This window comes from Agelaius tricolor, unplaced genomic scaffold (assembly GCF_023055355.1).
Source record: "Agelaius tricolor isolate 1412-34295 unplaced genomic scaffold, bAgeTri1.0.p SCAF_1, whole genome shotgun sequence".
In the NCBI taxonomy this organism is placed as follows: domain Eukaryota; kingdom Metazoa; phylum Chordata; class Aves; order Passeriformes; family Icteridae; genus Agelaius; species Agelaius tricolor.
The window spans coordinates 100,456,714-100,470,116 of NW_027269261.1; the positions used below are offsets into that span (position 1 = coordinate 100,456,714).

The 13,403-nt window shown below is 37.4% G+C and overlaps 1 protein-coding gene across 3 annotated transcripts in view; it reads left to right on the forward strand.

Moving 5' to 3' along the window:
- The window catches only part of LGSN (lengsin, lens protein with glutamine synthetase domain), a 61,402-nt gene that overhangs the window by 26,843 nt on the left and 21,156 nt on the right, over positions 1 to 13,403 (forward strand). For 2 of the 3 annotated variants that reach the window (XM_071433020.1, XM_071433113.1), the window contains exon 1: positions 12,512 to 12,541. The exons of the other annotated variant lie outside the window; for it this stretch is intronic. In XM_071433020.1, the coding sequence (XP_071289121.1) occupies positions 12,512 to 12,541 (30 nt within the window). Of the gene's footprint in view, positions 1 to 12,511; positions 12,542 to 13,403 lie in introns of those variants that run through there. 3 annotated transcript variants of the gene reach the window in all.

The following is a 13,403-nucleotide window of genomic DNA, read 5'->3' on the forward strand; positions in this document are numbered from 1 at the left end:
GAATAGGGTTAGAGAGACATGAGAGATGTGAGAGACCTGCTGTGTGACAGCCACATGTCCACATCATGGTGTATGGTGATTGACTGACTTGGGCCTGTTGTGTTAGCTGGTGATATCCAGCTAACTGCTTAAAAAGGCCAGGTTTTTGGCAATAAAGAGCACAACTTTGTACCTCCCTGGGGTCCCTATGTTGCCCATTACCGCAACACCTTCCTTCCTGCCTGTGAAAATCCTCCCAGTTTTTTTTGAGGTCATAATGATTATGTCAATTAGAATTCATACAGGTTCAGGAAAGTTGTGAGCAAGCTGTAGCTTTAAGCTTTTTAGATATCTTCTGCAAAAACTTTGCAAGCTTCATTGTTATTTTAAGCCGTTGCTTTACCCTTGGCTGATCAGGTGTAACACATGTACTTTTCTCACAGAATAAATATGCTTCTGTCACTGACTTTGGGTGAACTCAGAAAATCTTTCCATGTCTTGGAACACTTTTAACCCTATCCTGGCTTTCTATGCCTAGAAGGGGAACCAACATAGAGTAGTACTTATCTGAGAAAAAGAAAGAATTGCACAGCACTTCTGTGCATGCAGTTTGCCTTGGAGTCTTCACTGCAATGCAGGTCTGGCTCCTCTTTGCTGTTTTTGTAATGACTTTTGCCTCGGGCTCCTACATCTAGAGTTCTTATGCTCAACCTGCTATATGGATCACTAGAAAAAAATTGTCTTCTAAATTACACCAAATCAGTAGCAAAGAAGTGGGGATTTGGCACCTTCTCATTTAAGAAGATAGGGAATCTTTCCTCATTACTTCTCTGGATTATATTTGTAAGGTCAGGAACTTCTTGAAGATGAAAGTATCTAGGAAAAGTATTCATTCATCATTAGAAATATCTACAGGGTAAAGGGAGTTATTTATGAGTGGAAATTTGAACCATTGGACTGGATATGGGAAAGAAAACTTGCCTATGGCACTGCAAGTAATTTGCTTAGAGAAGACATGTTAGGTCTGACCTGATAAGGCAGCAAGGAAAATCAGTCAGTAATTACATCTACACTATGTCTTTATTTAACAATCTATGCCAATTTTGTTTTGCTTATTACAAAAAGCTTACAGAGATTCAAAATGCACTAAGTGATGACCTCTGGACAATGACACAGAGGGGTAAGTCCCTTACTGCTCTTATCAGAGTATCAGGAAATGATCTGGCAACCAAATTCTTTCAAAGAGCCATGGCAGAGCTCATAGGAGCCACACATTTGATAGCCTTTTATGTGCCACACTATCTCCTCCTCACCCACATGGGACTGTTGGATTAAATGCAAATCAGTGCATAAATACTGCCAAGAGCAGCTCTTGAATCCTCAGGCTGATTGGAACCGCCTCAGTCATGCTCTTGTGTCTAATAGCTTGTGCCTTCCAAAATGGGTTTGACATATTTAAACCACTTGTTAGAAATGATTCTGAGCCCTGAATGCCACCTGGCACATGAGCATGTACAAAACACAGTCCATTATGGGCAAGGAGGGATGATGGAGCACAAGTGCACTACTAGAGAACCTCCCAAACTGATTTTGGGTGTGCCTTCAATCCATTCATCTGTCGTGCACATGGAAGTTTCCATACCATTGTTGGAATACCTGTTATAGTTTAAATCATCCTTATTTAAAAGATCAAAAGAAAAGTAAGGACAATATATAAATCTATTTGCATAGCCTTGACTAGTGGTCTTTCAGTTGTTAGGGTAGAAACACTAAATGTGTGTATTAGGAGGCATCAGAGGCAACACACTCAGCTTTACTTTGTCCAGTTCCTGCCTCCAGTAGTTAATGAGTGTTTCATTCAGTGACTCAGTCGTAAGAACGTTTGCTTGAAGCACTGGGACAAATGCTAAATGACATTTGTGAGATCCACTTCAATTACCTGGCTCAAGTAAATGTGCCAAATTGCAGCAAAAAGGAACACTCACTATATTCTGTACTGCAGCATGTGCTGCTGCATGTATTGACTGCTTTTAGCTGGCATGGTTGGTTTTTTATAGCCAAGCCTCTTTTTTACAGCTGCAGATACAGTCCCAGTAACATAACCTGTGGAACAAGCCTCTGATTCTTTCCTCTGCCTTCTAGGTATGGAGTGTATTATAACCCCAGTAAGTGTGTAAGAAATACACTGGTTTGTGGGAGCAAATCTGTTTTCTAGGACTACCATGCTCTATTGAAAACATATACAGATTACGTGTAACTTGTATAAATGCCATGCATTAGTCACCTATTCAGTACCATTCTCCAACTGACCTATTTTATCTGCTCTTTAAACAATCTTACAAACAGTAGGAAATTAGAAAGGAACTTCTAAAAGTAGTTTTCAGCAAGATTTTGCTGCACAACTTTGAAAACACTGTGACACCAATGTATTCTTTTAGAGCAATAGAAAATGCATACTCAATTACTTTGCAATATTTTCCAACTTTTATCACTGTTATTTGAGACAAGATCTTGGTTTTGTTTTTTAATAAATAGATCAGTCATCCTTAATTCATCTCTGAAGCAGCAATATGTGCAAGAAAACAGTGTGTGTGCATCCTGTAATCAGTCCAGGCTTACGTACATACTGTACTATACATAGATTTAATAATAATAAAATATGATAATTATACATATACAGTAATATATGATAGACTTAATAATAATGTCATGGCTAGGTATCTAGGGCCTTCCGTACTTTAGCATTCTTTTTACCTTAATCATCTACCCAAAGTCATAACTTTGAATTGTCATTGGTTTTTTGAGTTGACATAAACAGAGTGGAGGGATATTCATCACAGGCTGTTTGGGTCACCTGTCTTTGTGAACCTCAGTAAATGGCACGAGTTCACACTGGGGTGAAATTTGGTATCAGAGGATCATCAGCAATAAGAGCAGTGAGGTATGTGGATGAAAATTTCAAATAACATCTATTTGCCTTTATAAATTTGATTCTTGCTACTCAGGCCATGACAAAGAGGTTACTTAAACTGATTTAATGAGTTTCTAGTATGTTACCCTAGAGATGGACCAAGGAAACAGAAAGTCACTTCTCTTTAGAGGTCCTAAAATATTTAGGCAGTTCACACCCACCTGTTTCTATCTGATGGACTGTATATAATTTTCCAAATTTGGTAAAACTAAACATTGAGTTTTAAAGTTAAGCTATTAGAAGAATTCTTCTCAAGACCAGGAGCCCTAGTGTCATGAGTCTTGTAAGAATTTCTTTCAAATGAGATTTTCAATTGTGATGGCAAGTTAACAGCATGATAACAGGACTAGAGCCACCTGGAACACTGTTACAAAGGGTTGAAATACATCAAAGAGAAAACATGCAGCAGAAATATGTTTAAGAATATATAAAGGGTTTGTTTTTTATTTATTTTCCTTAAAAGACAGTAAACATTCTTATTTATTTGTTTTGGGACACCACCTAAAGACACTGGCTATCCATGCCTAAGTCCATGCCTAGCCTGACACAGAGATGATTTGAGAACAGGCTGATCTTAATTGAATTTGATGTTGGTTGCTCTCAACACTTACCCTCTCCTTCATTCCATTTCTAATAGTACTAACTTCATTTTAACGCAAGGAGACCCACACTACGAAATAGTGATGAATGTTGCAAAGTGGAATTGGCAATTCTCAACTATTTTTAGAAATTCCTCCATTGATAAGTGAAGAATGAAAAGGTCCTGCAAATTATCATAACCCAGTTAAATAAGTTGAATCATAAGGAGGTTTTCACTATTGTTTTTCAGGGAACAAAACCTGTTTAGAGATGAAAAGTGAATTGTGGGCTTCTTAATAAGCCTATTACAGAGCAAGGTTTAGGGGTAAATCCATCGGTATTCCTGCTTTCCTGCTAGCTATTCTGTGCACCTTTTCTTCAACAAAGAAGATTTCTTTTACACAAAATTTGAGTACTCTTTCTTGTCTAAATAATGTCAGATGTTCCTCTGAGTTACAATTCAAGCATCAGCTTTATCAAGGTATTTTGTACTTGAATTAACATAATTTCAGAATTAATGTTTTTAAGCTTTTTTACATAAACAATAAATCTGTGAGGATGGTGCCACCTAATGTAAGTAGAGAACATGGCAGCTACTTTTTGTTGCTGTTAAATTACCAGCAAGGATTGAAATATTAGGAATTTAGTACTCCCTTCTGTTTCCACTCACACTAGCTTGCTTTCAAGGCTTCCTTGAAAACATGATAGAAATGCATATTTTAAATGAAAGTAGAGATTCTTAATTTTACCCCACTGCATCTATTCTATGCTAATTTAAAACCTGACTGGCAGAAAAGGTGGCTAGAAAACAGCCTCAATTTAAAGTATATAATTTTTACCAGGACAGCGATTAAAGCTGTTTCTCCCTCTGTCTGGAAGAATCTTTCACTAGTTATAGAGATTTAAGCTTATACTACTTCTCTTTATCTGACCCAATGATTTTTTAATCAGCTTACATCAAGCAGAGCAATTTTAACAAGGAGGACTAAGCATCTTTGTCATCTATTCATTTAGCAACAGTAGTTGTATAGAATAGAATAGAATAGAATAGAATAGAATAGAATAGAATAGAATAGAATAGAATAGAATAGAATAGAATAGAATGGTTCTAGCTGGAAGTGATGTACAATCCAACTGATTGATTCCTTCAGGACTGACCAAAAGTTGCAGCATATTATCAAGGACATTGCCCAATTGCCTCTTAAGCACTGACAGTCTAGGGACATGAAACACCCCTCTAGGAAGCCTGTTCAGTGCTTGATTCCCTCTTGGCAAAGAAATGCTTCCTACTTTTGAGTTTGAACCTCACATTTTTGAATATATATCAAATACAGATTTGAATCACTAAGCATTTGAACATAGTTATTAAGGGTGTCAGTAAGGGGGGCAGAATTACATATCTAAATCCATCCAGGCATAAATTGATTTCAAACCATATCTATAAGTTGATTTCAAACCATATCTATTGTACCCTAGATAACTGCACTTTATTGAATGAAAAAGGAGTATATGCTCTACGTGTGAAGACAAATAATCTACTTAGGAAAAAGGAATATGAATACAAGTAAGCCAGAATATTCTATGCCTGCAGAGGGCATAAAGGAGAATTTACTTTCAGAGTGGACAGATTTACTGAGGAAATCAAAATAAGGAATAGTGGAACTGTGGTGTCATAGCACAAATACATTAAAACATCTAGGTAATTAGGCTAATAAATCTTGTGTCAAGTTTTAATAATCAGAAATGCCAAAGTTTAAATTAAGCATAACACCCAGTGCAGAATTCCTCTTCAGCTATAGAATGCTAAAAATTATTGCATTAATAATTTTTAAAGATAACTTCCTCTAGACTTGTTTTAAAATTCCGGGTGTTACCTGAGAAAGACCCTAAAGTTAATGGATATAAAGAGTTTTTTACAACCAGGTATATTATGTGGGCAAATATGCATTTTTTGTTGTTTGATTTCTTAGATTTTGCCAATTTATAAGTACAAATTAAGGTAGCAGATGCTATTAATTTATCATTATTTATCTCATACATATGTACTTTTTGGACATATAATTGGGAAAATTTGGATTGTAGTATGGATGGCATTGAATATTGTTAGTATACTCAGAGTGCATACTAAATATCATCATTTTCACATAGTGCTTTCAGTGATTTGCATAATTGTGTACTAGGAAACCACTGATGGTTCCTCAGGAAAAATACTTGACAAATCATCTGCCATGCAGGCTATGTTTGCACACTGCAGAGAGGCTGGGTCAGTCTGATCCTGTTGTACTTGAGGGATGTTTTTCCCTTTACTTTTTCTCTCTAATGAGATTTTCAACTGTGATGGCAAGTTAACAGCGTGGAAATAGAACTACAGCCACCTGAAACACTGTTACAAAGGGTTGAAATATGTCAAAGAGAAAAACATTTAGCAGAAATATGTTCAAGAATATATGAAAAGTTTCTTTTTAATTTTTATTTCCCTTAAGAGACAGTAAACATTCTTACTTATTTCCATTTGTTTGGTGACACCACCTAAAGACACAGGATATCCATGCCTAAGTGCACGCCTTGCCATGGAGCACCTCTCACTGTAGTGTTAATACACTTTAATGGCAGCTGACTGTCTGCTTTAAAGTGGAACAATTTGGAAGCTGTGTGGAAGCACATCTGAACTCTCACCTTAAGTCTAAGTAAAAGGCCAGGTCTATTAAGTGACATTTTTTTCCTCTTTTTCCAGCAAGCAGGGGTAATCCTGGAAAAATTGAAGTGATTGAGGTGTGTGATGGACATTGTGCTGCGTTTACCTGGAGGGCATGCAAGACATGTGAACAAAGGCCATAAGATGCCATGAATTTTCTCCAACCTTCTGCTAAAATGGGGTTAGTAGGTGTAATGTCAAAAGGCTCCTGTGATTTATTAAAAAAATATGGATATTGATCTAGTACCAATATCCAGCTGTGACGGACAAAAACTCTGTAACAGTTTAAAGTTAGAAAGTGTATGTTTATCGTGATACCGGGCCGTGTGTGGGATAGCTCCCAAACACACACCACCATTTACTGGTGATTACAGAGTCCTTTTATCTATGCAAGTACTGAATACCCAAAATACAAATGCATATTCATAACTTTGGTACATCCCATTCCCTGCTTCATATGGTAATTAGTTCAAAAGCTATTAAGCATGCACAGTTTGTTTCTTGAAATGGGTTGGTGGTCCCTTTCATTGGGAAGGGTCCCAAAATGAGGAAGTAAGTGAAGTTTTCCTCGTTCTGACCTTTCTACCTTCTCAATGCAAATATGACAAATGAACCCTTGGTAGAACTCCTACTCCCTGTCTTCAATTGGTTTCAGAACAGAGGAGGCCTACAATTGTCTTATGGTCCTAAAAGCTATTTATCAGTTTCTATATTCTTCATTATAAACCCAGCTAACCAAACATTGTGTTGACAATCAATCAGTTATTAGTTAACTACTAACTCTTAAATTCATCTAGGCCTACCCATTTATTTTAATTAACTCAAATAAAGCTTATGTCTAACTAAAGCCTTAGCTCCTCTAAAATCTCTAAATTCCTTAAAGTTTATGTCTCACTTGAAGGCTGACTGTATATGGAAAAAGAAATCTGTGGAGCGTGGTGGCAAATAACAAGAGGCAACAAGAGTCACGTGATGAAGCACCGGTCACGGTCCATGCTGACCACTAATGGTAACCATCAAACCTTCTTCCAGCATGGATTCATGGCCTCCCTCGTGTGGTTCCAGATTAAATCATGAAGATTTTACACAGAGTGCAAAGATCTGTAGCTACAGAACCTCGGCCAGTGACACTGCTGTGTTGCTGTGTCAAGTAACGTCTGTTACATCTGCCAGGAATTTGTGTTGTATATTAAGGTGGAAAATCCCAGCTGCCACAGATGGTGTCAGGGCTTCTGTTATGCAGTTTCTGCTGTGCAGCTTCTTGCAATTCACCTCAGGGAACATGTCATAGTGAGACAGAATTACAGGGGTAGCTGTAAAACTGCAGCAATGGTACTAATGCTCACATGATGTGTTTTGCAGGATTAGAATGACAAGCACTACCTGGATTTACTGCAATCCATATTAATTGCTAATTACAGTCTGTCCTGTGCCCTGCTTGCTGGAGCACCTCTCAGACCTCCTCACAGGTCACGCTTCCCCATGGGGTGATGGGCTCTGAGTAGGGCCACGCTGCAAGGCAGCCTTCCCACGTGGTACTGTGCTGGAAGAGGCATGTAGAGGAAATAGGACACAATTCTCTAACAGGCCTCTATGGCTGCTCCCCAGTCCAGCAGCTGCACTGTGGCAAAGCATGACTGCCAGGGAAGTGAGTGTGTATTGCCACCAGAGAGGTGAAGGAGAAGGAAGGTGTGTTGGGTAGAACTCGGGGCACAGGAATTCTTCTTCTTCTAGTCATGGTGTTGTTTTGGTTCCAATTCAATGTGAGCACCATTTGTGCCTACCTTTTGAAAATGTAGGAAGAGAAAACCATATGAGGAAAATTTAAGAGGATCTAGGAGAAATATAGCTCCAGTAATTGAGATGGCAATACAAATCTAAGCCCTAACAATCTGTTTTACTAGATGGCAATATGGAATTTAATTAGATGAACTATTTTGTAAATCTTGATGCTGAATAATATATCAGCTGTAAAAAAAATGCAAAGCAAAAGGCCTGTGAATAGAAGCTACAGTGTTGTTTAGTAATGATGGCAAGGCACAAGGTTAGAGGTAAAAGAAGAAATGTATCCTGTTGGGTGAAGGAACACATTAGGTTAGAATTACTTGAAGGGATTTCAATGTTCCAATTCTGTATTTAGCTTTGTAATACTAGCCTTTAGAATTTAGCCCAGAATTTAATAAGTTTATGATGACGTGGGAGAGACTTAGTGAACACCTCCTTTTGCCAGCCTTGGAGCTGGAGAGTTCAAGAGTCTTTTTTATAAAAAACTCCTGCAATAAGTCTGCCAAAACACATTGTAACCTGTATATCCATACTGTAACCTGTGTTAGTTATGGATATATATCCATACTATATCTAGTATATATCCATATATATCCATACACAGTAGTGTATGGACATATATGGATATATACAGTATACAGTATACAGCTGTATACTGTATCCATACTGTAACATGTGTATCCATACAGTAGTGTTGGCACCAGTCTGGAAATCTCCACATTATAAGAGTGCTAAACAGCTTTAAAAGTCTCTTTATTCTGAAGGTTTCTGAAATGGGAGAAAACATTTTTTAGCAACTGAATGTAACCTGCACTAGTTAGGGGAAAAAATATTTTCCTGGTGGATGCTCCAAAGCCTGATTCTTCACTGTTTAAAGGGATGTTAATTCATATATAGAAATTTTCCCCCCTTGGAGAACCAAATTAAATAGGAGGAGAGTACAAGCAGTGAAAATTTTAACTTTTTTTTTTTTTCTTTTGAAAATACATTAAAAAACCCCACCCTTTTGTAAGTAGCTGGAATCAGAAATAGTTTTAGGCCACTATGACGCTGAAGCCTGTCTGAAGGCTCCCATCAACTCACCAGCAGATCGTTCCCCTGAGCTGGCAGTTGTTTACCACAGTAGCTGTCACCAGAGAAGCTGGTTCTCTTTTTTTAGCTGCTGAAGAGCTACTAATGGGATAATTAACAGTTTGCACATTCTCATTAGCACTTATTCATCATAGACAGTGCATACAAAGTATCTGTAGTTAAAGTATTAAGTAACCACTTTGGTGACATTTGTTCCGTATTATAGTTCTGAAGTGTCTAGATTTTTATATTGTTATTTGATAAACTGCGGTTGAAGCCCTGTATATTTAAATTAAACAATTATGCAAACTCGCGCTATCAGTTCTACATTCTAAAATAAAGGGATTATTTTGTGTAAATCTTTGTTTCTCCTCCAGAAAACACTTTTCGAGCTGTTCTTCTCAGACTCCATTTCCTGTGGTGACACAAAGAATATATATGAACATGAAAATATTAGTCTGCACCATACATGCCCTTGAGAAATTTCGTTTACTTTTAATTATGTTAAAAACTGTTTTGTAGCCAGTCCAGCTGGAAAAAGAACATTTTTAGCACATTTATGCTAATGCCAAATTGAAACCATCTCAAGGCCTCTCACTCCTACTTGATGGGTTTAAGGACTGGAGAAGGTTCCTCTCTAATGAACTGGAAAAGGAGGAGGGGATGAAAGATGGGACAAGCATTTTAGAACAGGTCTAAGAGGCAGGTCTGCTCCAGCCCATCTCATCTGTCTGCCAGGAAACAAGGGGTGGATGAGCATGGCATGGCTGTTTCTCACAGCTGTGTCCTGATCAAGCAGTAAATATTGATCCCTACTTTTTCGCCCTTTCTTATTGTGGCCAATACTAAACTGGGTTTTCAGGAATTTGGAATTCACTACTTATAATGTCTCTTATGCACAATTCAATGATAAATGTAAAATAAACATGATTCCATTAACTTTATTTTCCCTTTTCTCTATTGTCAGAATACTTCTCCCTCAGAGGATGCCTTCCTCTGTAGGTTTTTTTTTGGGTTTTCTTTGTTTTGGAAAGACTGCAGAGGTTTGTTTTAGGAAGAAAACTCCCAAGTCCATTTGAAAGCAGGTTTTTACAAAAGCTTAGTTACAGAAACTGCCTTTCTTAATGTATTTATAAAAGCCATTTTTTAATAAACCCCTGGATTTTTCTCATGAGATACAGTGATTTGTCTTGATTTATCTTATTTCCCAAAGGTGGGAAGATGGTGAGTGTTACTGACCAAACAATGCTCTTTGTAGTAATCTGTGTGTTGTGGTAGATCTGAAATAAGCTTCCATCAGTTTCTGGATCTGATTCTCAGATTCTCCAATCAGCACAGTTTTTCTGAAACCAGCAGCATCTTGCAGGCAGATCTTGGCAGAGAACCCCCTCCCTCTCCTATTTCATTCTATCCACAAAGCAAAACAAAACAACTCTTTTTTTAAGAGGACTTAATAAATACTTGAGATGGAAATAGTTGATTCTTTCAACATTAATGAAAGGATTGTTTCTTTCTAATGATGTTCAGAAGATTGGTGCCTCAACTACACTGTTTAAAGCAAAGGTTTCTCTTTCTTGTCTTTAGGATCTGTTTAGCAGAACAGAGTAGAACAGGATGTGAAGTGTGCCAGAGATGTTTTGTACTTGCAAGAATGTAATGAAGTTAATTAAAAATATGTATAAATTAATCAGATGTACAATCACATAATAATTTACTCTGGATAACATCTGTGGTAGTTATCAGGCTTGATCAGCCACTTAAATCAGAACTTACCTCAGTTTATTCGGGGCGTTTTACACTCAAATTCTGAATACCTCCAAGGATGGATATCCCACAGCCTATCTGGGCAACCTGTGCCAGTGTTTGACCACTGTTGTTGCGAAGAATATTTTTATTGCTCTGAAAAATGAGATTTTTAACCTGAAGCGTGTCTTTTTTAAATTAAGAACTGACGTCCTTCCTGCTTGCATTCAAAATGGTAAAAATGGGAAGGCAGAAGAATTGTTTCTGTCTGGCCTCTGCCTCTCAGACAATTTGGTGTGAGTAGTCCTGTTTAGAAGTGTCCTTTTGACATTGCTCATCCTAGCAGGCTCACAAGCAATTCTGCCATGGCAGCCTGTAGGTCTATGACAGCTGTACATTGCCTAGAAAAGGAACTGTACATTTGTGCCTACTGTTGTATGATGGCAGTCTGAGGCATTTTTGAAAGAATTATTCTAAAAGCAAAATGCTGACTTCCATGCTATCTGTCATGTAGGAGCCTGGTCCTATTGAATGGTCTGGGTGTTGATTTTTTTTTAATGTCTGGCTGACAAAATGTCAAGACATAAATAAGCCTATTTCTTGAATAGTAGTGAACTTCCAGTTGTTGCCTGCTCTGGTCTGTGACAAGTGGGGCAGTTCAGAATGGGGCAGTTACAGAAATTGCAAAGATGGAGTCACATATGTAGGATCTCTGGCCTACAAGAAAAAGAATGATTTTCAGAATCCCAGTTTAGGACTTGGGCATTTATATTTATGCATTGGACTGGTGATGCCCAAGATTTTTGTGAATTATAGCTCCTAGTGCATAGTCGTTATTTTGGGTAACAAACTTTTGGTTTTTTGAGTATTAAAAGAATGCCAAATCTGAGTTTTCACATAATTAAATCTGAACATCATGTTTACTTGAATTTATTGAGTGATTGGTTGTTAGGTTGGGCTCCTGTAAGCACAACAATGGCCATCCTTTAATTTTATGTCATCCAAAGGAACTTGAATGAATGAAACGTCAGTTAAAAACAGTCCTTTGAATACATATTAAACCTGAAAAATAAAAAGAAAAAACAGAAAGACAAGCTTAACTATCTAATCTTGAAATATTTTTAGATATCTAATGCAAAAAAGACCCCTCTCCGATTCTAATACAACCAGATGCATCACTATTAATTTACAACATGCAAGCCAGAATAACTGGCTGGTGCTGCATGTTTTCTTGCAGTGTTCTGTGCCTTTCAAATCCCTGTTCATGTGCCTCAAAAACATACTGCTGTTGTAATGCCCAGTATAGGTTTTACCTCTAAGGAGCCTAACAATAGCTTCTATTCCAGAACAGAAATGGCTTGTTACGGGACAAAAGCCTTTTGTGAGGAGAAAAGTTGAGCAAACCAGTTTTATGCTCAGTTGTCTTTGTTTCCAGGCAGGCAGCTTAATAATGCATGTTTGTCAGTTTACTACTTCTGTGCTGTTCCAGAGAGCAGTGCTCTTGGCCATGAGTCATTGGGGTTGCTCTCCATGATTCATCATCTGCGTGGCCTTCTGGGAAAAGAGCTTTACAGCAATTCTGTTTGAACTAACCTTCATTGTGTCTGTGCCTATAAATATGGGATATCTTTCTACCAGACTCTTACTAGGCCATTTCTAATGGTGACCTGAACTAGAATGAAGTGGACATGAACAAAAAAGAAGATCTTAGTCAGCAGGTAAGAGATTGATCATAAATGATTTCCAAGCAGATATACTGATATAAAATACTTCTTGCATCTACTTCAAGGTTTCAAGTGAGTGTGTTGTTCCTTGTGAATTATGTGCAAGGCTCTTCATGCATGTATGTTGAGCATGGTCTGATTCTGAAGGAAATGGAGGTCAAAGACAGGCTTCTTGTTTAAACTGAAAACACTCCATTTGCTTTAGGAAGCAAGTCCAAGAGATTTTGACTTCCTATTCATTTCATTTATAGCTTTATCAAAAGTAACAGAAATAGATGTCTGAAATCTGATCCTATTAATATTATTGGAGAAACATATTGGCTTTGACTTCATTAACCTAAATGAAAGCACTACAATCTGTGGATCGGGATCTGACCTGGGTAAGAAAGTGACACTCTTGAGTCAGGCTACTGACCCAAATGGAAATGCTTAGTTTCTATATAATTGCATTTTAAAGCAGATTCTAGTCCTGAATTCATACTTCTGTGGTCCCAAACCACTGTGAAGGAAAGATCATTATTCATTTTGAGCTTATTCATTTTGAGACTCTGCCTTATTTAGAGATTTTTTTAACACAATGCGGGTAACATAGTCAAGGGAAAGTAATTACAAATAATCTTGTTACAAGGACAACTCTGTTGCTTTGAAGCAGCAAGATAATCAACGACCTTGAGAAGCTTTTCTGATAATTGTGTATGTAGTATGAAGGCTTTGAATAGGTGTAACAGACAATGGCAGATGTTAGATGTGAAAATAAGTAGCACAATATTGTTAGCTAACTTCACTCCATTAATTTTCACATGAAGGATATTAATAATCTTGAGAATATTTAAAAGTTTCAAAGAAGGAAGGAGAT